General features: G+C 40.6%; 1 protein-coding gene across 2 annotated transcripts in view; it reads right to left on the bottom strand.

Annotated features, from left to right (window-relative positions):
* Positions 1-2,673: 2,673 nt before the first annotated feature.
* Positions 2,674-25,031, bottom strand: part of OCLN (occludin) — a 53,692-nt gene continuing 31,334 nt past the window's right edge. For both annotated transcript variants that reach the window (XM_015074576.3, XM_027040459.2), the window contains exons 5-9: positions 16,686-16,831; positions 10,260-10,475; positions 7,126-7,297; positions 5,915-5,956; positions 2,674-3,748 (exon numbers count right to left, since the gene is read on the bottom strand). In XM_015074576.3, coding sequence (XP_014930062.3) covers positions 3,647-3,748; positions 5,915-5,956; positions 7,126-7,297; positions 10,260-10,475; positions 16,686-16,831 — 678 coding nt within the window. In that variant the 3' untranslated portion in view covers positions 2,674-3,646. The remainder of the gene's footprint in view (positions 3,749-5,914; positions 5,957-7,125; positions 7,298-10,259; positions 10,476-16,685; positions 16,832-25,031) is intronic.

The raw sequence follows: 25,031 nt of genomic DNA, 5'->3' as shown, positions 1-25,031 counted from the left end.
CACAAATAAGCAAACTGAAGGAGAGGAAGAGTAAATAATGTGTCCAAGGTCAAGTAATTGCTGGAGGGCAAAGCAAGAACACAACAACCCAAGCAGATAAGAGCGAGCTGGTCCTGTGGCAGCAATTAGAAATCTTGGGGAGACGCCTACATTTTGTTGCAGTCACACACACACAAAATCAGTTATGTTTCCATGCTTTTCTCTAACCACAAAGTGGCATTATTTTAAGTGTTTTCTAAAAACTACCCAAGTTACTTGGGCATTTTTATGAAAACTATTCTCATTAAAAGAAATGTTAATATGAGACAGAAGGGATAATACACCCCTGTATCTAATTCATTTGTCTTTTTTTTTAATGTTTATTTACTTTTGAGAGAGAGAGAGAGAGAGAGAGAGAGAGAGCGCGCGCGCGCGTGAGTGGGGGAGGGGCAGAGACAGAGGGAGACACAAAATCCGAAGCAGGTTCCAGGTTCCAAGCTGTCAGCAAAGAGCCTGACTCAGGGCTCAAACTCATGAACTGTGAGATCATGACCTGAGCCAAAATCAAGAATTGGACACCTTACCGACTGAGCCACCCAGGTGCCACTGTTCTTACCCTTCTTTACACACACACACCCACTCAGATCTTTACAGATACTTCAGATATTTCATATGAAGCATTTTACATTAATTCAAAGTACTTAAAATGCACTTACAATTAAAATACAAAATTTTATTAACACCATACAGACCAATCTCTTCTTACCCAAAACATTAATTTAGTGACAGTCAACCTAGAACAGGAGTACAGAGCCTATTATTTTCAACAGATCAAGCTTCCAATCCTAGTTTAATCACTTGCTAGTATGTGAGTTGACTAATCTACCACATTATTTTTCTTTCCTGTAAAATGAGAATGAGAAATGATAACGTCAATAGAATGATATAAGGAATAAGTGATAATTTCACGTGTGTATACAATGTAACTTTTAGTATAAGTACCAATAGACTTAAATTTATTTCACAAAATAAAAGGCATATATGACAAAACTAACACCTGTCATTTCTTGGTGGTGGATATATGTGTTTAAGTTTATTCACTTTTGAGAGAGAGCGAGCAGGGAAGGGGCAGAGAGAGGGAGGGAGAGAGAGAATCCCAAGCAGGCTCCATACTATCAGCGTGGAGCCTGACGTGAGGCTCAAACCCACAAATCGTGAGATCACGACCTGAGCAGAAACCAAGAGTTGGATGCTTAACCAACTGAACCACCCAGGCACCCTGGATATTTGTATTTTTCATTTTCTATACTTCTTTAAAATTTTCAAGATAAAGAGAAATTAAAATATTGATTTTGCCTTTTATCACAGAATCACCTATGTAAGGGAATCACTGTATGCAATTAACCTTTACTAACGACCACATCCTTTCACAACAGAACGTATGGAATGTTCTTTATAGAAGACAGAAGCACACATAAGAATCTCAGGTCAGAGGGGCACCTGGATAGCTCAGTTCAGTGTTGCCTCTTGATTTTAGCTTAGGTCATGATCTCATGCCTTGAGGGTTCAAGCCCTATATCGGGTTCTGAACTGACAGAGTGGAGCCTGCTTGGGATTCTCCCTCTCTCTCTCTCTCTCTCTCTCTCTCTCTCTCTCTGTCTCTGTCTCTGTCTCTCTCTCCCCTCCTCACCCATTCTCCCTCCCCCGACTCACACATGCTCTTTTTCATTAAAAAAAAAAAAAAAAAAAAAAAAAAAAACCAGAAAACCAAAAAAACTTAAAAAGAATCTCAGGTCAGACATGGAAGAGACTTCTGACATCTAACCTAAATCTCCTTTTTCCAAACTAGAAATATGCCTGGGTGCTTCTTTAAAGTTACATCCAGCTGGTTAATACCAAACAGTCTTTAAGTACATTTGAAAAATGACTTTCTTGTTTTTTTATTTCAGAGTTCAACTTTATGACACAAGTTTACAATGCAAACTCATGCTATTTGGTTTTCTGCATTCAGGTGAACAGTACTATTTTGTCAGAACACTGGCAATTTTGCCATCTTCATAATCTAAGTACACGAACTTCCAAGAACAAAGAGATTTATATTTTAGCATGCATAAAAATGAGTTAAGTTCCTCAAAAGAGTCCTTACCATTTGGTGTGAATCCAAAAGGCACGAAAACTATAAACTACTACCTTTTGTAGTAAGTATGTACAGCACATGGAAAATTAAGAATTTCTTCAATTTGAAGAAATTAACAATGTTATAAAAGAAACATTTTAAGGTTTATCTTTGGAAAATGATTCAGACTTGTATATAATGTCTGAATTGCATACTAATGATTAAAGGTTATTCTTCCAAAATTTTCACAAAAACCACTCTAAACTGGGGGGGGGGGGGATAAAAACAATCAACTTGGCTAGCTATATGCCCACTACTATCAGCTAATTTTACTAATAAAAATTTTAATTAAAAAAAAAAGTGGTGAGACCAAGGGCACCATCTGAAATAATTTGATGTTTTGTTGTATTGTGCTGTATTCTCAGACAAATCAGCCTTCTTATAACCGAAAGACTGGGAAATTCAGCAACCAGCACAGGAACCAATATAGTTTAATGCAATAAACTATATACTCAGATAAAACTGAGTGTAATTTTCCACATCTTCATATCAACAGCACGAATGATGTCAAACAAGTATATGAAAGAAAACACCAGGTTTAATACCTTATAAAATATGTACAGAACTTGAATATTCTCTTAAGACACGATCGAATTAGCACTGTAATCAGATATTCTGATATAATGAAAAAGCCTAGTTGGTTTAAAAAAAGGAAACAAACACACATGTAAACCATAAAAGATTTAAAAGAATTTTAGAATACACAACCAAATTCTAACCAGGTTTAAACTGTGATTTTTAAGAAGTGAATACCTGTATGTATTTACAATCTTTAAGTTTCACAATGTGTTATTTTTACATGATCTTTATTATTTGGAGAGCACACAACAATGAAAAGCTCTTTTAACCACTTATACACAGAAAACAAAAAAATGAATAGGGAGGTTGAGAGAATGCACTAGCCACAGGAGCTAAGGGAAAGGCCGAGGGACTTTAATTAATGGAGTCAAGTCGTAAAACAGACTTAACCAAAACTATAAGCCAGGCAACAGGCAGATTCACTTCAGAGCCTTCACTCCAGAGACTGGGTAGGGGACCCAGTCTCCCTACCTGAAAAGAAATGATTATAAATAACAGTTCTGAAAACAGATTTCTGGGAGGAATGGATGAGATCACCAATGTGAACCAGTGCATGCACTTAGGTGTTAAGAAAACACTGCCTGAGTGTGCAAATTCATAGCACAGTTCACCATGGGACCTGCCTTCAAGGTTTAAAAACCTCAACCTATAGTCAGTCCTTAATATAAGAGCCGAAGTTTAAAGTACAGAATCCTTAATTGGAGTGTTCAGCCCAGTTGATTATCAAAAGCTATTTATAAAATGCTTCAATACTGATGATATTAAACTGATGATAGTAAAGCCACCAAAAGTATGTAATGTGACAAAGGTTTGTCTTCCTGGGTTAGAATCCACTCATTTTGCCTTCTGACAACATTGCAGAGATGTCAAATAACTTCTTAATCTCTCAAACAATGTGGTATCATCTGCCTTCTATGTCTTCTGTCTGTCATAATCTCCAACCATCTTCTTGATGTGCGACAATTTACTCTTCAACTGCTTGCAATAATTCCTCTTACTTTTGTAATCTGCAGACTTGGAGGAAAAAAAAAGCCAAGTAAACTTAACAAAATAAAAACAAGTTGTGTTAGCTGCTAGGAAGGCAGAGGTGAGCCAAAAAACCACAGAATGTTAGTCAAATGAAATTGTTGGGGTGTTGAATAGAGTAATATGCAGAGTGATCTGGCAGTTTCTCTGACCATTCTGACCAAACAGGCAATGGATTCTTTATGCTTAGTCATATCTTCTGAGTTTTACAAAACATATACTAATTTCTAGTGATTTATAAAGTGACCCCAAAAATTGACTCACCTTTCTGCTAACACATCATCTAAAAAAAAATCAGTACCTGTTTCAGATTCTGTGTCTCCCTCTCTCTGACCCTCCCCTGTTCATGCTCTGTCTCTCTCTGTCTCAAAAATAAATAAACGTTAAAAAAAAAATTTTTTTTTTTAAAAATCAGTAAAACAGGGGTGCCTGGCTGGCTCAGTGGATGGAACATGTGACTCTTGGTCTCTGGGTTGTAGGTTCAAGCCCCATGTTGGGTGTAGAAATTACTTAAAAATAAATAAAATCCTTAAAAAAAATCAGTACAACAAAAACTGGCGATATCAGTTGACTTGGAAAAGGAGGAATGGTTAAAGATACAGGAAATTTTACTATATATTCTTTCATTTTACTTTTTTATTTTTTATGTAATCTCTATACCCAACATGGGGCTTAAACTCACAACCCCGAGGGGCGCCTGGGTGGCTCAGTCGGTTAAGTGGCCGACTTCAGCTCAGGTCATGATCTCGCGGTCCGTGAGTTTGAGCCCCGCGTCTGGCTCTGTGCTGACAGCTCAGAGCCTGGAGCCTGTTTCAGATTCTGTGTCTCCCTCTCTCTGAGCCTCCCCCGTTCATGCTCTGTCTCTCTCTGTCTCAAAAATAAATAAACGTTAAAAAAAATTAAAAAACAAAACAAACAAAAAAAAAACACTCACAACCCCGAGATCAAGAGTCATGTTCTACTGACTAAATTAGCCAGGTGCCCCACTATATAAAACTCTTGCATTTAAAATTACAGTGTTTTGTGACCTCAAAAAATTTTAATATATAATCCTTTAAAAACAAAGCTTTAAATCAAGAAAGATTAATAACGCCAAGTGTTTACAAGGATATGGAGCAAAAGGAATATGCACACTTCCGTGGGAATATAAACTGGCAATCCAGGAAAGCTGTTTGACACTATTTAAGCCAAGGTTAGACAGACAGACCCAATGACCCCGCAATTCTATTCCCAAATATATCCTTAACATATGTGTGCAGATGTGCACAGACACATTCAAAAATGTTTGAAGTTGCATTAATTATAAAAGCCATAATCTAGGAATAACCCAAAGGCTCACTAACGAAAGAATGGATGAATCAATTGTCTTTTATTTACCAAGTAAAAATAAATGAACCATAGCCACACACAAAAATATGGGTATTCAAAGAGAGCAAAAGAAATTACACATGAAAAATACATACTATAGATGCCATTTACATCAAGTTCAAAATAGGCAAAACTCATTTATGATGTTAGAAATTAGGATGGTAGTTACCTGTAGGGAGAGTAAAAATTGGAGGGGAGTTCCAGAGGGGGTTGCCTAGGAAACTAGGAAATATATTTCTTCATCTGGGTGCCAGGTACAAAGGTATATGGTGGTTGGTGAAAATTTACCAAGTTGTGCACTCAGAATTTGTGCAAGTTTCTGTATGTATACTTCAACTTTAAAAAAAAGCTTGGGGCACCTGGGTGGCTCAGTCGGTTGAGCGTCTGACTTTGGCTCATGTTATGATCTCGTGGTTTGTGGGTTCAAGCCCCACATCGGGCTCTGTGCAGACAGCTCAGAGCCTGGAGCCTGCTTCAGATTCTGTGTCTCCCTCTCTCTCTGCCCTTCCCCTGCTCGTGCTCTGTCTCTCTCTCTCTCTTTCTCTCAAAAATAAATAAACATTAAAAAAATAAAATAATCTTAAAAAATCAGTATTGGCTATAGTTGCAAACAACTGAAATTAAGGTCCTAACTTCTAAGGTACAGTTTTCACCTTGTAATGATAAGGCCTTTTGTCATAATCAGTGCTTGTGTGACTAGGTATTCACAGTCATTCCAAAGGTTAAATAAAAAGCACATACTAGAAACATCCTCTCTGAAAGAATCTTACAATCTGGAATACTTACTCCCTTCACTTGCTTCAGTCTATTGTACTCATCAGCAGCAGCCTATCAAGGAGAAACACAATAGAATATGTTTAGGGGGGAATCTTCTCTTTCAAAAATGACATTCCTGATGTTATATTCTGGAGCTAAAACTGCCAACAATACCCCAAATACAGGAAATTAAAATAATGAAGTCTTTAGGTCCTTAAAGCTATTATTCATATAGTCAGCAAGAGAGCCTGGAGGAAGCCAGGACAGAGGAATTTAAGACCTATTCCTCACATTCCATTCCCATAGACAGGTAATGGTTCTGTTGCTTCTCATCACTCCCCATGCGGGTCCATGGGCCGTGCTGACCCCACAGAGATCTTCTGTCAAGTGTAGCTCTCATCTGGTTATACCCCGTTATGAAACTGGTCTGAGCTCCCAGTAACTACCCCATGTATGCATATTACATATATCGTTAAGTGAACGTGTTATATTATACATAAATAATTTGAGCAACAAAATAAAGTAGTATTGGATTATAACCCAATGTATAAAATAGATATATTTATGAGTCAATACTGGTATAAGTGAATGATTAAGTAAATGGAAGGAAGTAACCAATTTCTCATGCACAAGAATTCCAAATAATTTGTATAGGTACACGGTCTTTAAAGAGCTGGAACATAATTCTCCATTCCTTAGGTGTGATCTATGCATAGTGACTTCCTTCACTATGAAAGTATGGAAAGGGGGATTAAAAAGGAAAGAGTAACTTTCATGGACAAACGTAACCTCAGCCGGGGGGGGGGGGGGAGATAACTTTTTATCAAAGAAGGTATGTGTCTAGGTGCACTTTTGCATGAAGGGGATATTTAAACAAATATTTTGGTGACAGTCAGAAGGCAGAATTTAAGGTAGTTTATCTTTCTGTACCCAATTCTGTAATGTTTAATAGTTTACAGAAAGAATGAACAGTGTTTTAAAATAGAAAAAATAATCCAGCTATTTTAAACAGGAAGGGATATATGTACATAGCCTTTTGTTTTCTATTTCTTACTTAACTACATTAGTACACTCTTCAATTTGGAAAGACTTTCATCTGAGACTGGACTTCAATTATTTCTCAATCAATCAATTTAAAAATTACTAGCAAAATCTGAATCAACATTAATAGAAAGGATACTGTATCTTCATAAATTAGAATGACATCATATATAATATACAATTATCAGGTTTGAATTTACCATGTAGTCTTCACTGTCTTCTCTATAGTCATCCAACTCTTTATCCAGACGAGAAAGTTCTTTATTGATTTCATCAAGTTCTGCCTGTAAGCTCTTGTATTCCTGCAGGCCAGTGTCAAAACTTCTCTTGTAGAGTTGTCTTTGTTGATCTGAAGTGATAGGTGGATATTCCCTAAAAATTCAGTGAGAAAATGACTACTTTTGACTCCAGCAGACATAAAATCCAGTATTTCTTCAGCCAAGACAATAAAGCTGGTGGGACGTGAGAGTGACATTCTCCTGTTTTCTTTTTCTTGCTTATGAGAGGAAGGTGAGAAGCAAGTGAGTTCTCTTAAGAATGATTCTACTTAGAGGCGCTTTAATGGCTCAGTTGGTTAAGGGTCTGACTTCGGCTCAGGTCATGATCTCACGGTTCCTGAGTTCCAGCCCCCACATTGAGCCCTCTGCTGTCAGCGAGGAGCCTGCTTCAGATCCTCTGTCTCCCTCTCTCTCTGCCCCTCCCTTGCTCGCACTCGCCCCCTCTCTCTCAAAAATAAACATTAAAAAATGTTAAGCGTCCGACTCTTGGTTTGGGCTCAGGTGATAATCTCATGGGTTGGGAGTTCGAGCTCAGCATCTGGCTCTGAGCTGACAGCATGGAACCTGCTCAGGATTTCTCTCCTCTCTCTCTCTCTGCCTCTCCTCTACGTGCACTCTCTCTCTCCCTCAATCAATAACCAAATAAACTTAAAAAAAAAAAAAAAAAAGAATGAATGATTGTACTTCTACATCACTGGTTATGGTTTTAAAAATACTGTGCTTAGGGGCACCTGGGTGACTCAGTTGGATGAGTGACGGACTCTTGATTTTGGCTCAGGTCATGATCTCACAGTTCCTGAGTTTGAGTCCCGCATTAGACTCTGTGCTGACAGTGCAGAGCCTGCCTGGCAATCTCTCTCTCTCTCCCTCTCTCTCCAGTCCTCCCCTACTTGTGTTTTCTCTCTCTCTCAAAATACATAAACAAACATAAAAAAAATTTAAAAAGGGGCACCTGGGTGGCTCAGTTGGTTAAGCATCTGACTCTCGCTCACACACTCTGTCTCAAAAATAAATAAAAACATTAAAAAATTAAAAAAGAAAATACTATGCTTAGGGGTGTCCCTAGGTGCCTCAGTCAGTTGAGCACCTGACTTGCTCTCAGCTCGGTCTTGATCTCAGGATTGTGCCTCATGTTGGGCTCTGCATTGGGCGTGAAGCCTACTTAGAAAAGAAATACTATGCTAATATAATTTTTAGAAATAAAATTGAAAATCATTTATGAAATTTGAGGTTCAAGTCATAGGAACTTATTTATTCTGAAAATACAACACCATGTGACAATAGAATATGTCTAAAATCTTACTTTTTTAAAATGTTTATTTATTTTTTTGAGACACAGAGCATGAGCAGGGGCAGGGTAGAGAGAGACAGAAACAAGAATCCGAAGCAGCCTAAAAGCTCCAAGTTGTCAGCACAGAGCCCGACGCGGGGCTCAAACTCATGAACGGTGAGATCATGACCTGAGCCGAAGTTGGACGCTCATCCGACTGAGCCACCTGGGCACCCCTGAATTTAAAGTGTGAAAACTGGAATACTGGAACACAAAGTGCATTCCCATCACTACGGCAGCAGAAGAACTGGCTGGTAGCTGGTTGTTTTCTGCCACCAACTACAATCTTCAGATTCTTTTTTCTTTTTCCAACTTAACTTGTTTTCCTCCACAGAAATGGCTTATTTTAAATCCTTTGATGGTAAGATCAGACATTAAAATGTACATGTACAAAAATGCATGCTCCTTGTACAAATAATCTGGTGATGCATGCAATTCTGTATCCCTTGTATCTCTCAAGAGACTAGCCATTCTTTACATTTCCAGGTGATGCTCTTCACTAATAATCCACTGAGGAAACACTCTGACTTGTTTCACATGATGTAGGAACTTCACAGCAATATGGAATTTCAATTTTTACACCGAAATTGGCCTCCTATCTTCATTTTACGGAGGGGAGAAATTAAATGACTGCTCAAAAGAGAAACAAGAAAACAGTTTCTTAAAACTTTTCACTTAGATGTTCCATGAAACAAGTTAGGAAAGTATTTTATAGCTAGATGACTGAACGTGGCCAAGAACTCTGTTTTTTTGTTCTGTTTTGTTTTTTAAGTCCATCCATTTATTTTGAGAGAGAAAGAGAGAGAGCACGTGAGCAGGGGGAGGGGCAGACAGAGAGAGAGAGAGAGGAGAGAGAGAATCCCAAGCAAGGCTTGATCCCACAAACTATGAGATCGTGATCTGAGCCAAAATCAAGAGCCGGACACTCAACCTACTGAGCCCCCCCAGGTGCCTCTTGGCCAAGAACTCTTGTGGGAAGAAGGGAAGGTGTGGTATAAGAACCACCAGGGAGGCGATGTCAGGCTATGCTACACCACCCACCTCTCACAGTTCGAGAAGCAACGCTGTGACTGACCACCATCCAGACCACAAATGTTTCTGATTCGTGTTCCATTTCTCAGGACACTTGGGCATAAAAGGGCTATACACCATACATGAGGATAGTTAGTGATGATGAAGTATAACTAAACCACCAACACACAAAGGAACTTAACCACAACCTTGGCCAGAACACTAAATTGTTAACTTAATTGTTTACAAAACCATTTGCCAAAGTCCTCTGGATTAAACTTTTAAAAGAATCTCTGGTCTCCCCATGAAACCTTAACTTAAAAGTAAATGCCAAAACAAAGCCATAGCTCTGGTCTGGGAATTATATAATCAGTAACAAAACTTCCTTCATACCTGTGTTTTATTTATCTGAAAGACCTTTCTTGGGTGACTACTGGTACAAGTAAAGAGTGAAGTTCATCAGTCATTTTGTGAAAGACACTGAGAGTGTTTTTTGAGACGCAATGGAGCCAAACATATCCCCTCTACATCAATCTTTATTACAAAAGAGCACTAAAGAAAAGAACCTCTTGAAATACCATCTCCAGTCCTGGCTGTGCAGGAACGAAATCCTACCACCCAACTCCAATTTGGCAGGCAAAACCCCAAAGCTGACTGGCCCAGGCGACCCATCAGACAGATATGTGAGTGGTTCCAACACGAGGTGACCCCGTACCTGATCCAGTCCTCCTCCAGCTCGTCGCAGGACTCGCCCCCGGTCGTGTAGTCTGTTTCATAGTGGTCCTGCTCTGGCCTCTTGGACCTTCCTGCCCTTCCTTTCGTAGGTGCCCTTTTTGAAGGCGTCTCAAAGTTACCACTGCCGCTGTAGCGAGGCTGCCTGAAGTCGTCCACCGGTGAAGTCACTGGAAGCTCCTGCACCACCTCAGGCACCCTAACAAAACAGCCATCGTTTTTCAGGGGTCATAGGTACACCACAGCTCTTTGCCAGCAAGTGCGCTGTAATCACAAAGAGCAGCCACAGTAAGCAGTAAGAGACATCTAAACATAAATGCATTCATTCACATAAGCAGCTCATGTTCCCAACACGAAGCAGATCCCCAGTTTCCCGTGTTCAGTTTCGCACCAGCTCAGATCCTCTGAGACACACCAGTAGCTTTAAGGTTCCAATGTAAGGGGAGCCCATGTGTAAACATTCCTAAGCAGGATGGATCTAAGATTGCACTTGAGGAAGCCCAGGCTGATCTGGAAGAGGTGTTCACCCGACCTGTGCCAGGGACTGACTCCACAAAAGGCAGGCAGGAAAATAATGCTCAGGATTCTTTTCTACAGGTTCTTCCAGTTTCACCGAATGGTAAGCGGTCAAGAGAAATGCACGTACATATCTACTTTCAGAAACTGATTCTCAGAGGTAAGCATATTGTAATACTAATTTTAGACTCCTGTGTATCAACTTTCTTTTCAAGATACAATCTTGAAAAAACTAAAGAGACTAAAAATTTAAACAACTGCTATGATAATCCTGCAGCCACGTAGACTGAATGGTCTGGAAGTGTTATCATTAGACTTATTTTCCCAATTGCATCAGTTCTGTTTTGTTTTTTTGTTTTTAAAATTTTTTTTTTAACATTTATTTATTTTTGAGACAGAGAGAGAGCATGAACAGGGGAGGGTCAGAGAAAGAGGGAGACACAGAATCTGAAACAGGCTCCAGGCTCTGAGCTGTCAGCACAGAGCCCGACACGGGGCTCGAACCCACGGACCGTGAGATCATGACCTGAGCCGAAGTCAGACACTCAAACGACTGAGCCACCCAGGTGCCCCTTGGTTTTTTTTTTTTAATGCTTATTTATTTTGAGAGAGAGTGCAAACATGCAAGAGTGGAGGAGGAGCAGAAAGAGAATCCCAAGCAGGATCCAAGCTGTCAGCACAGAGCCCAACGCAGGGCTCGATCCCACGAACCGTGAGATCGTCACCTGAGCCGAAATCACGAGTCTGAAACTTAACCAACTGAGTCACCCAGGCGCCGCCCACATTGGAATTTTACATGCAAATGTTTGTGCCGCAAGCATAAATATGAAGTCAAACGTGGAATAAAACACCAAGAGCTGTGGCAACAGTAAAGCACTTCTGAGTAACAGCAATGCGAAACTTAACTTTCCCTGATAACACAGCTAAAGAAGGTCAAGAAGAACAATGAAAGAACACAAAGGTTATGCCTGAGACTTTCCACCATTGGCCTGCTATTCAAATCAACTAGCAAAAATGTCTGAAGACTTTTGTTTTCTTATTGCTTTTCCACTTACAGAAACTATAATCTTTTTTTTTTTTAACATTTATTTTTGAGTCAGAGAGGGAGAGGAAGAGAGAGAGAGATGGAGAGAGACAGAGAGTGAATGTGTGTGTGTGGGGGGGGTGTGTGTGGGGGGGTGGGTAAGGGGCAGAGAGAGAGGGAGACACAGAATCCGAAGCAGGCTCCAGGCTCTGAGCTGTCAGCACAGAGCCCAACATGGGGCTCAAACCCACAAACCATGAGATCATGACCTGAGCCGAAGTTGGACACTTAACTGACTGAGCCACGCAGGCACCTTGACAGAAACTATAATCTTGAGCTTTATCTATGAGGTGTACTCTATTTTCTAGGTGATCCAGAACTGCTTGATACTAACTGCTGTCAAAATCTTCAGATTTTTTTAAATGTTTATTTTGAGAGAGTCCCAGTGTGTGTGCATGTGAATGCATGCACAAGTGGGAGAGGGGCAGAGAGAGAAGGAGAGAGAATCCCAAGCAGGCTCCAAGCTGTCAGCACAGAACCTGACACGGGGCTCAATCTTACAAACCGTGAGATCATGACCTCAACTGAAACCAAGAGTCAGACACTTAACCGATTGAGCCGCCCAGGTGCCCCAAAGTCTTCAGATTTCTAATCACACTTAGTAATTTCTTGTAGAATCCTAAAGTTTTGGGATGTGTGTGCATAGTTGGGGGTGGTGGTGTGATTTATTCCTTCTGCTGGAATGTATTCAGGTTCCTGAGGCTTAGGGTGTTATATTAACGCTACATCTAAAGGAGGGAAAATGTGACTTTCTCCATGAGTCAATGAGTAACAAGTTCCTAGACACTCTGCCAAAACTGCCTGGTATTATGCTCCTCGTTGTGGGAATGCAGAAGGCTTATTTGAGGGAGTGGGGACTAGAGGAGGAGAAAACTAAAAAGCAAAACAAATTAGAAAAGAACAAAACCTAAAACATTAAAATGGGCATCCTCTCATAATTGTGTTAGACACTTATATTATAAATCCCGACTTTGGGAGCTTTCCACCTCCCATTCTTCTACATACTTTGAAACTCTAGAGGATAACTTACTTGATATGGCATAAAAACCTAAAAACAAAATGCTTAGCAAATATATATAAATTCAAGAGTTAGGGAATTTTTGTACTGCCAATAATCTTTGAGCCTACTTTTATTTCTTTTGTATTTCTTTTATTTTTTAAGTTTATTTCCAGAGGGAGAGAGAGCACAAGCAGGGGAGAAGCAGAGAGAGAGAGAGGAAGAGAGGCTCTGCACTGTCAGCACAGAGCCTGATGTGGGGCTAGAACTCAGAAACTGTGAGATCATAACCTGAGCTGAAATCAAGAGTCGGACGCTTAGGGGTGCCTAGGTGGCTCAGTCAGTTGAGCGTCCGACTTCAGCTGAGGACATGATCTCACAGTTTGAGTTCAAGCCACACGTCGGGCTGCTGACAGCTCAGAGCTTGGAGCCTGCTTCGGATTCTGTGTCTCCCTCTCTCTGTGCCCCTGCCTGACTCACACTCTGTCTCTCTCTCTGTCTCTCTCTCTCTCAAAAATAAATAAACATTAAAAAAAGAAAGAAAGAGTCGGACACTTAACCAACTGAGCCACTCAGGTGCCCTTGAACCCACTTTTAGATACAAATCCTGTTAGGTCATAATCTGCATACCCCAGAAGAGGCAACCAACTGTATACTTTCCCTGGTATCCAACTCAGTATCCAAGTCCAGAAGTTCACCCTTTTGTATTGCCTTTTTTATTCATTTGTTTTATTCACACACACACACACACACACACACCCTCACATGCATTTGGTGTTCCTATCTTGTCCTGACTCTCAGTGTAGCTACTGTGCACTGTCTTCTGTCCCTGGTAGATTGCAACCTCCATGACAACAAGGATTTGCTATTCCAGGGGCAGCTACCCTACTGTGTACCTGGCAGGTGTTCAGGATCATTAATGAATTGAAAACACCTTCACAAGAATTCTGATGACACCCAGTATCAGCGAGGGAAGAGAAACAATGCATGATCAACATCAGTGTCCTATGAGCATAATGTCCATGATGTCCATGGTACTTCAGAACTGTCACCATTATCGGGGGGAATATCTAAGCCTTGTCCATCAGAGAACTCCATCTCCCTGGCCTCAGGAAAGACAATGATCCAAAAAGGGCTAATCAAGAATCTTTCAACAGGTTGTACATGTAAGCTTTGGAAGAGGGCATTCCATTTTCCAAATCCTATGCTGGAAGTTCAGTTAGCGTAGCCTGGAAAATGTGGATGACCATTCTGCTCTACCGACAATAAAGCCCACAGAACAGGAGCCTTGCTAGCCTCTGAGTTTCTAGATCATGCCATTCTCTTTTTCTTTTTTCGTTTTTGATGTTTATTTATGTTTTGAGAGACGGAGAGGGACAGGGTGCAAGCGGGGGAGGGGCAGAGAGAGAAGGAGACACAGAATCTGAAGAAGGCTCCAGGCTCTGAGCTGTCAGCACAGAGCCTGACGCGGGGCTTGAACTCATGGAACACGAGATCATAACCTGAGCCGAAGTTGGGCGCTCAACCGACTGAGCCACCCAGGAGCCCCTATGCTTGTATTTTTTTAAAGGAAAATATAAGTAATGTACATTTTGGCCAGCATATTTATTTTAAAATAGCCTCTGGAAGGTTATATAAAAGAAACTGGTAACACCAGCTGCTCCTAGGAAGAGGAACTAGGTAGCTGGGGACAAAAGCTATCCTTCTGTCCATTTAATATTTTACATTACAAAGGTACTGGCTTATTCAAGAATTAAGCTAAGATTTTTCAATGGTTCCAAATGAACTTGTGAAAATATCTTGGTTTTCATGAAAAGACAGCATGTGGAATGCTATGTAACCATTCAGGCTTTACAATTAGAGACACAGCTGGCCACAAGATGCATTATAAATATTTCTCATGTATGCACAGAAGTCACGCAACTCCTAGCCTGAAACTTTTAAAAGGACTGTGTCTCTACCGGGTATATCCTTGCCCCTCACAGCCTCAAGTGCTTTGGATTTGTGTCAAAATCCACACAGAAGGAGAAGAGAGAAAATGCTTCTCCTCCAAATCATTCACAACTGATAGCAACAGGAAGGTCAACTGTGAAGACCAAAACAAAATATGTATCGAGGGTAAGGCAAACTGACAGTGTGTTTCCCACATTCCACTCCAGGGTAATAATAAAACCTACTGTCTCAAACTGAGTCCATAATTAACTCAGCTGCCGGTGTCTCCTTAAGGGGTTCTAGGCGCCCAAACTACCGCACACTCAGGGTCGATCTCTATATAAACTGGCCCATTAAAGGGAGGTGGGGCAGGGAGCTGTGGATAAAACTTTGAAAGTTTTCCAGCAGATACACCTTTAACGTAAAACAATCAAAGCAATTAAAGGAAAGGTGTTTTTTTTGTTTGTTTTTTTTTTCAGTCTACAAAGGAATTTGGAGTTCTAGAATTACATATATAAGAAGATAGGGCACCTGGCTGGCTCAGTCAGGGGAGCATGCAACTCACGCTGGGTGTAGAGAATACTTAAAAATAAAATCTTTAGGGGTGCCTGGGTGGCTCAGTCGGTTAAGCGGCCGACTTTGGCTCAGGTCATGATCTCGCGGTCCGTGAGTTTGAGCCCCGAGTCGGGCTCTGTGCTGACAGCTCAGAGCCTGGAGCCTGATTCGGATTCTGTGTCTCCCTCTCTCTGACCCTCCCCTGTTCATGCTCTGTCTCTCCCTGTCTCAAAAACAAATAAAACGTTAAAATAAATAAATAAAATAAAATAAAATAAAATAAAATAAAATCTTTAGGGGTGCCTGGGTGGCTCAGTTGGTTAAGTGTCCGACTTTGGCTCAAGTCATCATCTTGCGGTTCCTGAGTTTGAGCCCCACATGGGGTGCTGTGCTGACAGCTCAGAGTCTGGAGCCTGCTTGGGATTCTTTGTCTCCCTCGGTCTGCCCCTCCCACATTCTCATTCTGTCTCTCTCTCAAAAAATGAGTAAACATTAAAAAAATTTTTTTAATTAAAAAAAAAATCTTAAAAAAAAAGAAGAGCAATTTATCATCCCCTGGCAAAAATCACATCCAGTCAGTAACAGTCTCTCCAAAACCCCTCCTTCACTAGTCATTAGGATGAATTAGAATCAGGCTTTAGGGTAAACTAAAACCACCATGGAGATACCATTTCAGTAACCATAATGGCAGCTACTCTGGACCAGAAACTCACTGTGAGGTTTTTTATGCTACTTGTAACTCTAAACGTGGAGGCCTCATCAGTTTCACATCCCCCAGGACATGAAGGATCTAGCACAGCAAGTGAGATCTCAGAATTCCTGAATTCAAACAAGGTCTGCTACTTTAATAAAAATGTATGTGGCTAAGGGTAGATCAACCAGCAATCTTCCCTTTCCATTAAATGAGCTCTAACACTGACAGGCAAGGAGAGACACAACCACACACAGCTCCACTATCAGTAACGTCCTTGACCCTCACCTCAACCTCAAAACCAGAAACAGAAAGAGAACCATGTTTTTAGAGTGGAAAAAAACCCAACTTACCCTTTCTCTATTAAACCAACGAGAGAAAAAAGAAGCACTTTCAGCTTAGATGGGGAAAAAGACCCCACCAACTCACAGCCCCTCTCCCCTCATCTCCCAAGTAGCTGCAAGCCTCCACCAACAAGGCCAACATCAGTCTCCAGTCTTTTGGAAAGTGTTTTTCTGTTTTGTGTTGTTTGTTTTTTAAGGCAAATGGCACAACAAGAACTGATTTATCAACACCAGCAAATATTCATTTTTGTTTAGACTCATTCTACCTGAAGAAGGAAGCTGCTACTTACGGTGTTGATTTATAGGAAGACTCTGGATATGACCTCCTGTCATTCACTTTACCGTTGGAGGAATAGGCCATGGGGCTGTCCACTCTTTCCACATAGTCAGAAGGGGGAGGAGGCATGTCTTGTGTGCCAGCAGAAATATTTTTAACCTACAGAAACAAACCCAAGAGATACAATTATCATTGAGCCTGTAATTTAAAGGGGAAAGAAATGGAAGAAAAATATCAGATATAAAATTACCTAATACTTATTGGGCTCATTAAATACTATTAACCTGTAATGACTACCTTGTTAGTGTAAACAATCAAATCAGTATTGTTACCAACACACAAATGATGCCAATTCGTTAGTTTAACAAGTCCAGAATGAATTACAAAGAAGGAAAAAAAATCACAATGACCTCTTATCCTGATGTGATTAGGCAGAATCATTATCCGTGGTAATAGTTCCACCCCACATTAGAAAGATTAATCTCATCGTTTTAAGTTTATTTATTTATTTTTGTGAGACAGAGAGCATGCTCATGCACAAAGTAGGGAAGGGGCAGAAAGACAGAATCCCAAGCAGGTTCCACACTGTGAGTGTGGAACCTGATGCACAGGGCTCGAACCCTCGAACTAGGAGATAAGGACCTGACTGAAATCAAGAGTGCGATGCTTAACTGACTGAGCCACCCAGATGCCCCTGATCCCATTTTTTCTAGGCTAGGTCTGGGTTAGGCAAGAATTTTCATTTCTAACAAGTTATAAGGTAATGTTTATGCTGTAGTCTGGGCACCACACTTGGAAAACCACTAATAAAGGACAAAAGACACTGGATCTTATTTTTTTTTTTTATTAACGTTTATTTATTTTTGAGACAGAGAGAGACAGAGCATGAACGGGGGAGGGTCAGAGAGAGAGGGAGACACAGAATCTGAAACGGGCTCCAGGCTCTGAGTTGTCAGCTCAGAGCCCGACGCGGGGCACGAACTCACAGGCTGCAAGATCATGACCTGAGCCGAAGTCGGATGCTTATCCGACTGAGCCAACCAGGCGCCCCAAAAGACACTGGATCTCTTAACCCATCCACACTAAATATGTAATGTTAAAACCACAGAAGAAATTAAGAAGCTTAAACTGATGATTTCTGCTATAGTTCTTTTTTGTTTTGTTTTTTTAATCTTTATTTTTGAGAGAGAGAGAGAGAGACACAGACACACACACACACACACGTACACACATAGACACACAGAATCCAAAGCAGGCTCCAGGCTTTGAGCTGTCAGAACAGAGCCCGACGCAGGGCTCGAACTCACAAACTAAGAGATCATGACCACAGCCAAAGTCAGATGCTTAATGAACTGAGCCACCCAGGTGCACCAGGTGCTACAGTTCTTTAATAAGACATTTATTTTCCTTTAACATACATTCTCAATGCCTCTATTCTTAATAGCCTACACAGTAGAGTCCACGATCACTGCCTTCCTTCTCTACTTTACTACCTATTCCATTCTGACGTGTAAGTGAATTTGTCCTAGAAGGTAACACATGTTGAGGTTATGCACTGTTAACGTGAAAGATTTCCCAAAGGATCTGTCGGAGAGAAATTTAAATTATCAGTAAGCACTGCCAATTAGATTCACGACATTTTTTACAAAGTTTACTTATTTATTATTTTTTTAGTAATCTCTATATCCAGCATGGGGCTTGAACTCATAACCCTGAGATCAAGAGTCACATGCTCATCTGACTGAGCCAGCTAGATGCCCCTAGATTCCCAATATTGACTGTTGGAGTTCAGGTGGTAGATCCAACACTTTCTATTTCATTTCCAATCTTTAAGTTGTTATATATTACTCTGCAAATAATAACTGAGAAACCCAGGTAAGTCACTTAGTTGTTACAAAGTAATAGAAATAAGGTGTGGGAAAAACTAAAAGTAACTCCACAAAAATTAGTAATGTGAAAAAGAGCAACTTTTCAAAAATAAGGAGGAAATTACTGGTTTAGCTTGGTAATGAAAACAATGACATGAGATTAACTTGAGCTCACTCTAGATCTGCCAACGACAAGTTCTAGAAAGTCTGTCTCTTTTCTCCAAGAAATAGGGAAACTACCACTTTTATTCAACATAGTACTGGAAGTCGTAGCGGCAGCAGACAAGAAAAAGAAGTAAAAGGCATTCACATTGGTAAGAAGTAAACTTTCACTATTCGAAGGTGACATGATTGTACATATAGAAAACCCTAAAGACTCCACCAAAATACTACTAGAATAAATGAATCCAGTAAAGTTGCAAGATACAAAATCATTATAGAGAAATCTGTGGCATTTCTTTTTCTTTTTTTAAACACTCCTTTTTTAAAAAAAAAAAAGTTTATTTTGAGAGACAGAGCAAGCAAGTGAGCAGGAGGGGTGGAGACAGAGGAAGAGAGAGAAAATCCCAAGCAGGCTCCACACTGTCAATGCAGAACTTGATGTGGGGCTTGAACTCATAAACCATGAGATCATGACCTGAGCTGAAACCAAGAGTCAGACGCTTAACAAACTGAACTACCCAGCCACCCATGTTGCATTTCTATGCACTAATAATAAAGTAGCTGCAAGAGAAATTAAGAAAACATTCCCATTTACAATTGCACCAACAGGTATAAAAAATACCTAAGGAATAAATTTAACCCAAGAGGTGAAAGACCTGTACTCCAAAAACCATAAAAAAAATTGATGAAAGAACTTGAAGATGACACAAACAAATGGAAAGATGTTACATGCTCATGGATCAGAAGAACCAATATTGTTAAAATGTCCATACTACTCAAAGCAATCTATAGATGTAATGCAATCCCTATTAAAATATCAACAGCGTTGTTCACAGAACTAGAATAATACCAAAATTTGTATGGAAACACAAAGACTCCCAATAGTCAAAACAGTTTTGAGAAAGAAGAAAGCTGGAGGTGTCACAATTCCAGATTACAAAATATACTAAAAAGCTGAAATAATCAAAATAGTACGGTACTGGCACCAAAACAGACACATAGATCAATCGAACAGAGAGTCCAGAAACAAACCCAAACTTATACGGTCAATTAATCTACGACAAAGGAGGCCAAAATATGCAATGGGGAAAACACAGTCTCTTCAACAAATGCCACTGGGAAAACTGGACAGCTACATGCCAAAGAATGAAACTGGGCCACTTTCTTACAACATACACTAAAATAAACTCAAATGGCCTAAAGACCCAATTGTGAGACCATAAAACTCCCAGAAGAAAACATAGGCAGTCACCTCTTAGGCATCAGCCACGAAAACATTTTTCTAGATATATTTCCTGAGGTAAGACAAACAAAAGCAAAAATAAACTACTGGGACGACACCAAAATAGAAAGCTTTTGGACAACAAAGGAAACAATTAACAAAACAAAAAGGCAACCTACTGAATTGGAGATTTTTGCAAATGATATATCCAATAAGGGATTCATATCCAAAATATATAAAGAACTTACACAACTCAACATCAAGTAAAACCAAATAATCTGATTAAAGAATGGGTCGAGGACCTGTTAAGCATTTTCCCCAAAAAGACAAACAGATGGCCAACAGACACATGAAAAGAGGTTCAACATCACAAATCATCAGGGAGATGCAAATCAAAACCAAAATGAGGTATCTCCTTACACCTGTCAGAATGGCTAAAATAAAAAAGAAGTAATAAAAAGACAAAACACCAAAAAATAATAACAAAAAGATAAGAAATTGGCGAGGATGTGGAGAAATAGGAACCCCTGTGCACTACAGGAGAGAATACAAACCGATGTATCCTCTTTGAAAAACAGTATGGAGGTTCCTCAAAGAATTAAAAACAGAAAGGCCATATGATCCAGGAAGTCCACTAGTGGCTATTTGCTCAACAAAAATAAAAACACTAATTTGAAAAGATACATGCACCTCTACGTTTACTGCAGCATTATTTACAATAGCCAAGACACGGAAGCAACCAAAATCTCCATTGACAGATGAACAGGTAAAGAAGATGTGACATATATGCACAATGGAATAATATTACTCTGCCCTAAAAAAGAATGAGACCTGGCCATTTGCAACGACATGAATGGACTTGATATTACACTACGTGAAATAAGTCAGATAAAGAGAAATACCTTATCATTTCACTCATATATGGAATTTAAGAAACAAAACAGAGAAAAAAGACAGAAAAACAGGCTCTTAAATACAGAGAACAAACTTCTGGTTGCTAGACGGGAGGTGGTTGGAGGGATAAGTACATTCAAGAGGAATAAGGGGTACAAACTTCCAGTTACAAAATAAGTCACAAAGATGAAAAACACAGCATAGAGGGTATAGTTAATAAGACTGGAAAAATCTTGCTTGGTGACAAATGGTGATTTCACATCATGAGGAGCATGGAGTCAAGTGCAAAATTGTTGAATCATTATGTTGTACAATGTAACACTGTATGTTAATTATACTTTAAGAAAAAAAGAAACTCGGGGTGGGGGGAGAAACTACCTACTTCATAACATTCTTTTGACAATCAAATCGGATGACAAGGTCTCATATTTAGCACAGTACCTTGATGAGCATTGTAAAAACTCACAAGATGCTGGATTCTGAAATTAAAGCTACTGGATCTAAACAAAGAATTTTTGTAAGTATTTGAAGGTGACAGCAGACTTTTAATGGGATTATTTTGCTATTATAAATCCTTGCAATTAGGTTCAGCATCAATGCAGTGTATTTCCCTGAAACACACACACTTTACGCTTTGTTTTCCATTACGCATAGCATCAAAACATGACCTCCTCCTTTCCTACCAAGGAAAGGTATGTGTTATTGCACCACTTTATATGAGGTATTCTTTTTTTAAAGTTTATTCATTTTTGAGAGAGACAGTGTGAGTGGAGAGGGATAGAGAGAGAGGGGGAGAGAGAATCCTAAGCAAGGTCTATGCTGTCAGCGCAGAGCTTGATGCAGAGCTCGAACTCACAAAACAATGACATCATGACCTGAGCAGAAACCAAGACGCGGATGCTTAACCGAATGAGCCCCCCAGGCGCCCAGAGCACAAGGTATTCTTGATTGTTTAAAGAAAAGAATGGAATTATTTTCTTCTGAAAGTGGAGTCTGTCTGCAACTGGGAAACCAGTGGGTAGGTTGCAAGGGAGTGTGCTTAGATGTCACCACAGCAGGGACAGGGACAGGTGGGAACCACTCTTGGCTCCCACTGAATTCCCTAGGACTTGACACCATCAGCCAAGCTTCACAGGCACATGCGTTGCCAAGTCAAAGGTCTATTCTTATTCTGGACACTTCATCAGAATTTAAAACGACCTCCTTTTTTTAAAAACCCATTTAACCCTTTTCCAGGTTTTCCCCCTTTACAACCTGAACGGAGACTGCAAAGCTCTACTGACTCTGGCAAAGCCGAAACCAAAACTTTATTAAAAAAAAAAAAAAAAAAGATGCCTGGGTGTCCTTGTAAACTTCTTACAGCCTGGAATGGAATGTCCTTCCCCTTTCTTTGCCAGCTAATCCTTAATTGGGCTTCAAGTCTTGGCTCACTACTCCCTGGAGGCTTTGCACACATGTCTCTGCTGGGAGAGGCACCCACCTGTCCTCCTAGCTCCCTGAACACCTGTGCACACAAGCCTCCCACCAGAGCACTCGTGCACTGTGGAACAACTACCCCCACACAGTATGATGGCTTGCTCCCATGGTCTCTAACTCCAGGGGGCAGTGCGCTTTCTTAAAGCCACCGCTGCCTGCCTGCTTACAATGTGCCAAACAATGAACTGACAGATGGTTTAGTAGGCTCGGCCTTACAGGTAAGTACTATTTTTCCCTTTTTAGAAATGAGGAAACTATGACAACTTTCCCAAGGACCTACACCTAGTAAATGGTCATGTGGGACTTAAATACACCACTCACGTGAAACCCTCTGTGACAATCCACCATCGCAACCTGGGCAGCCTCCTACCTTCCCCTTCGGGTTTCCAGAGCCCAGCACGGTACCTGGCACAAATCAGGAGCCCAGAGATGTTGCCTAAAGGTTACCTTATTTATTACTGCTGTACTTCTACACTGTGTATATTCGAACGTCTTATCAAATGCAGCTGCTCTGAGCTGACCTTTATCTCTTAGAGTCAGCAGAACTGGACTAGCCTGACCAACTTCACCCTCCAGCACAGGGCTCCCATTTCTTAAACCTTTTTTTACACACATGCACAAAAAATTCCAAGGCAGCACGCTTGTTTTGCCAGAACACATATTCAAGTTAGAACAATGGAGGGAAGATTAATTATTAATATGGCCGCTGCAAGAAGGGCATGCAAATTTATGATGCATTGCAGATTAAAAAAAAAAAAATCCCCAGCCAAGCCCAAAGATGAATAAGCAGCAGTCTTTGTCTTTAAAAAGGAGCCTAAGAATCTAGAGGCCGAGGTGAAATGTATTTGTAAAAACAAGGAGTAAGGTATTTGTTTCCTGTTTATACTTCATTTTTCCCAAAGAAGCTAAAATACTGTGTTCCTCATATTACCAATGACAAGTGAGTATAAACCTGCTGCTTTCAAAGGACAGAAGGGGGGAAGCCCCAGTAGGGCCTGACCAGGTGACAGTGATTTACACAAGGAGTCTTCAGCCTGTGTTCCTGGGGTGAGCAAATGGATTTCTGAGCTTCACTGTATTACGGACAGGGTGCCCAGCCCACCCACAAAACCTGATGATGTGACTTGCTTTTTTTTTTTTTTTTTTTAATGTTTTATTTATTTTTAAGGCGGTGGGGGGAGAAGGGCAGAGAGAGGGACAGAAGATCTGAAGCAGGCTCTGCACTGACAGCAGCGAGCCCGATGTGGGGCTTGAACTCACAAATGGTGAGATCATGACCTGGGCCAAAGATGCTCAATGGACTGAGCCACCCAGGCGCCCCTAGCTAAAGTTCTTTAAAACAAGCAAACAAACAAAACCAATCATTCTAATGAGTGTAGTAAATTTTTAAAGCTTTAGAACCAGAGAAAAATGAGGCTTAATGCTATAGAGCAAACAGTGAACAATTTTCCTCCAATAACTTAAGAAAAGCTCTGTCTCCCTCTCTCTCTGCTCTTCCTCCACTCATGCTGTCTCTGTCTCTCAAAAATAAAATAAAACATTTTTAAAAAATTAAAAAAAAAAAAGAAAAGGGGCGCCTGGGTGGCTCAGTCAGTTGGGTGTCCGACTTCAGCTCAGGTCATTATCTCACAGCTCCTGAGTTCGAGTGCCGCGTCGGGCTCTGTGCCGACAGCTCGGAGCCTGGAGCCTGCTTCGGATTCTGTGTCTCCCTCTCTCTCTGCTCTTCCCCCACTCATGCTGTCTCTCTGTCTCTCAAAAATAAAACATTTTTTAAAAATTTAAAAAAAAAAAAGGAGAAGCTCTAAGAAATTAGGGTCAAAAGAAAGCGAGTGAAACGTTAAGTAAGTAAAATTTGTCTTTTAATTACTGACGGGAAAGAAAAGTTTGAGAGTCCATCAAGCCTGGAGATGTGGCTTGGAAGCCCAGTGGACTCTTGGGCCAGGCAGGAGGGCTGATCCAGCAGACTCCCACCCCAGGGCCCTCCGGTGGGGAGGAGACCTAAGTGAAGGGGGAGGGACACTGCAGGCAGCAGAAACCCACCCAGCGGGGCCCAGCTGGCTTCCCTTAACTGGGTTCTACTTGACGAGGTGCTGGCAGTGGCACCCCACCCCACCCCACCCCAGACTTTCAAAAAGAGAAAAACAACTGGGGTGGCTCAGTCGGTGAAGCGTCTGACTTCGGCTCGGGTCACGATCTCACGGTTCCTGAGTTCGAGCCCCGCACTGGGCTCTCTGCCATCAGCCCAGACCCCCCTTCTGATCCTCTGTCCCCTTCTCTCGGTGCCCCTCCCCCACTCATTCTCTCTCTCAAAAATAAACATTAAAAAAAAGGGAAAAACAAGACACCAGAAAGAAACACAGACACGCTAAGAGGCTGCGGAGAAAAAGCACACCTAACCAACCAAAAGAATGACTCAGACTCACTATTGAGACTAACTTCAAAAAAGCACAAGTACTCACAGAGACCATGTCTACAGAATACAGTGAATTAATTTAGCGTGATACACAGGGCAGATTCACTGAGATTCATATTCCAATCAAGAAAGAACTAAAGTGCTTGTGAAATGTCAAAATGAAACCCACTGAAATCAAATAATTTCAAAAGATCTTCACAAGAGGTCATTATAATGAGGACAAATTTTTATTCCAAATTTAATTATCAGAAGAGTTCTGATCACACACTTGTGAAAAAAAAAATCTTGGTAACAAATGACATCTAACACTCCTTGGAGAGTTCA

Source organism: Acinonyx jubatus, chromosome A1 (assembly GCF_027475565.1).
Source record: "Acinonyx jubatus isolate Ajub_Pintada_27869175 chromosome A1, VMU_Ajub_asm_v1.0, whole genome shotgun sequence".
Lineage (NCBI taxonomy): Eukaryota > Metazoa > Chordata > Mammalia > Carnivora > Felidae > Acinonyx > Acinonyx jubatus.
This window is presented reverse-complemented; position numbering and strand designations above follow the sequence as displayed.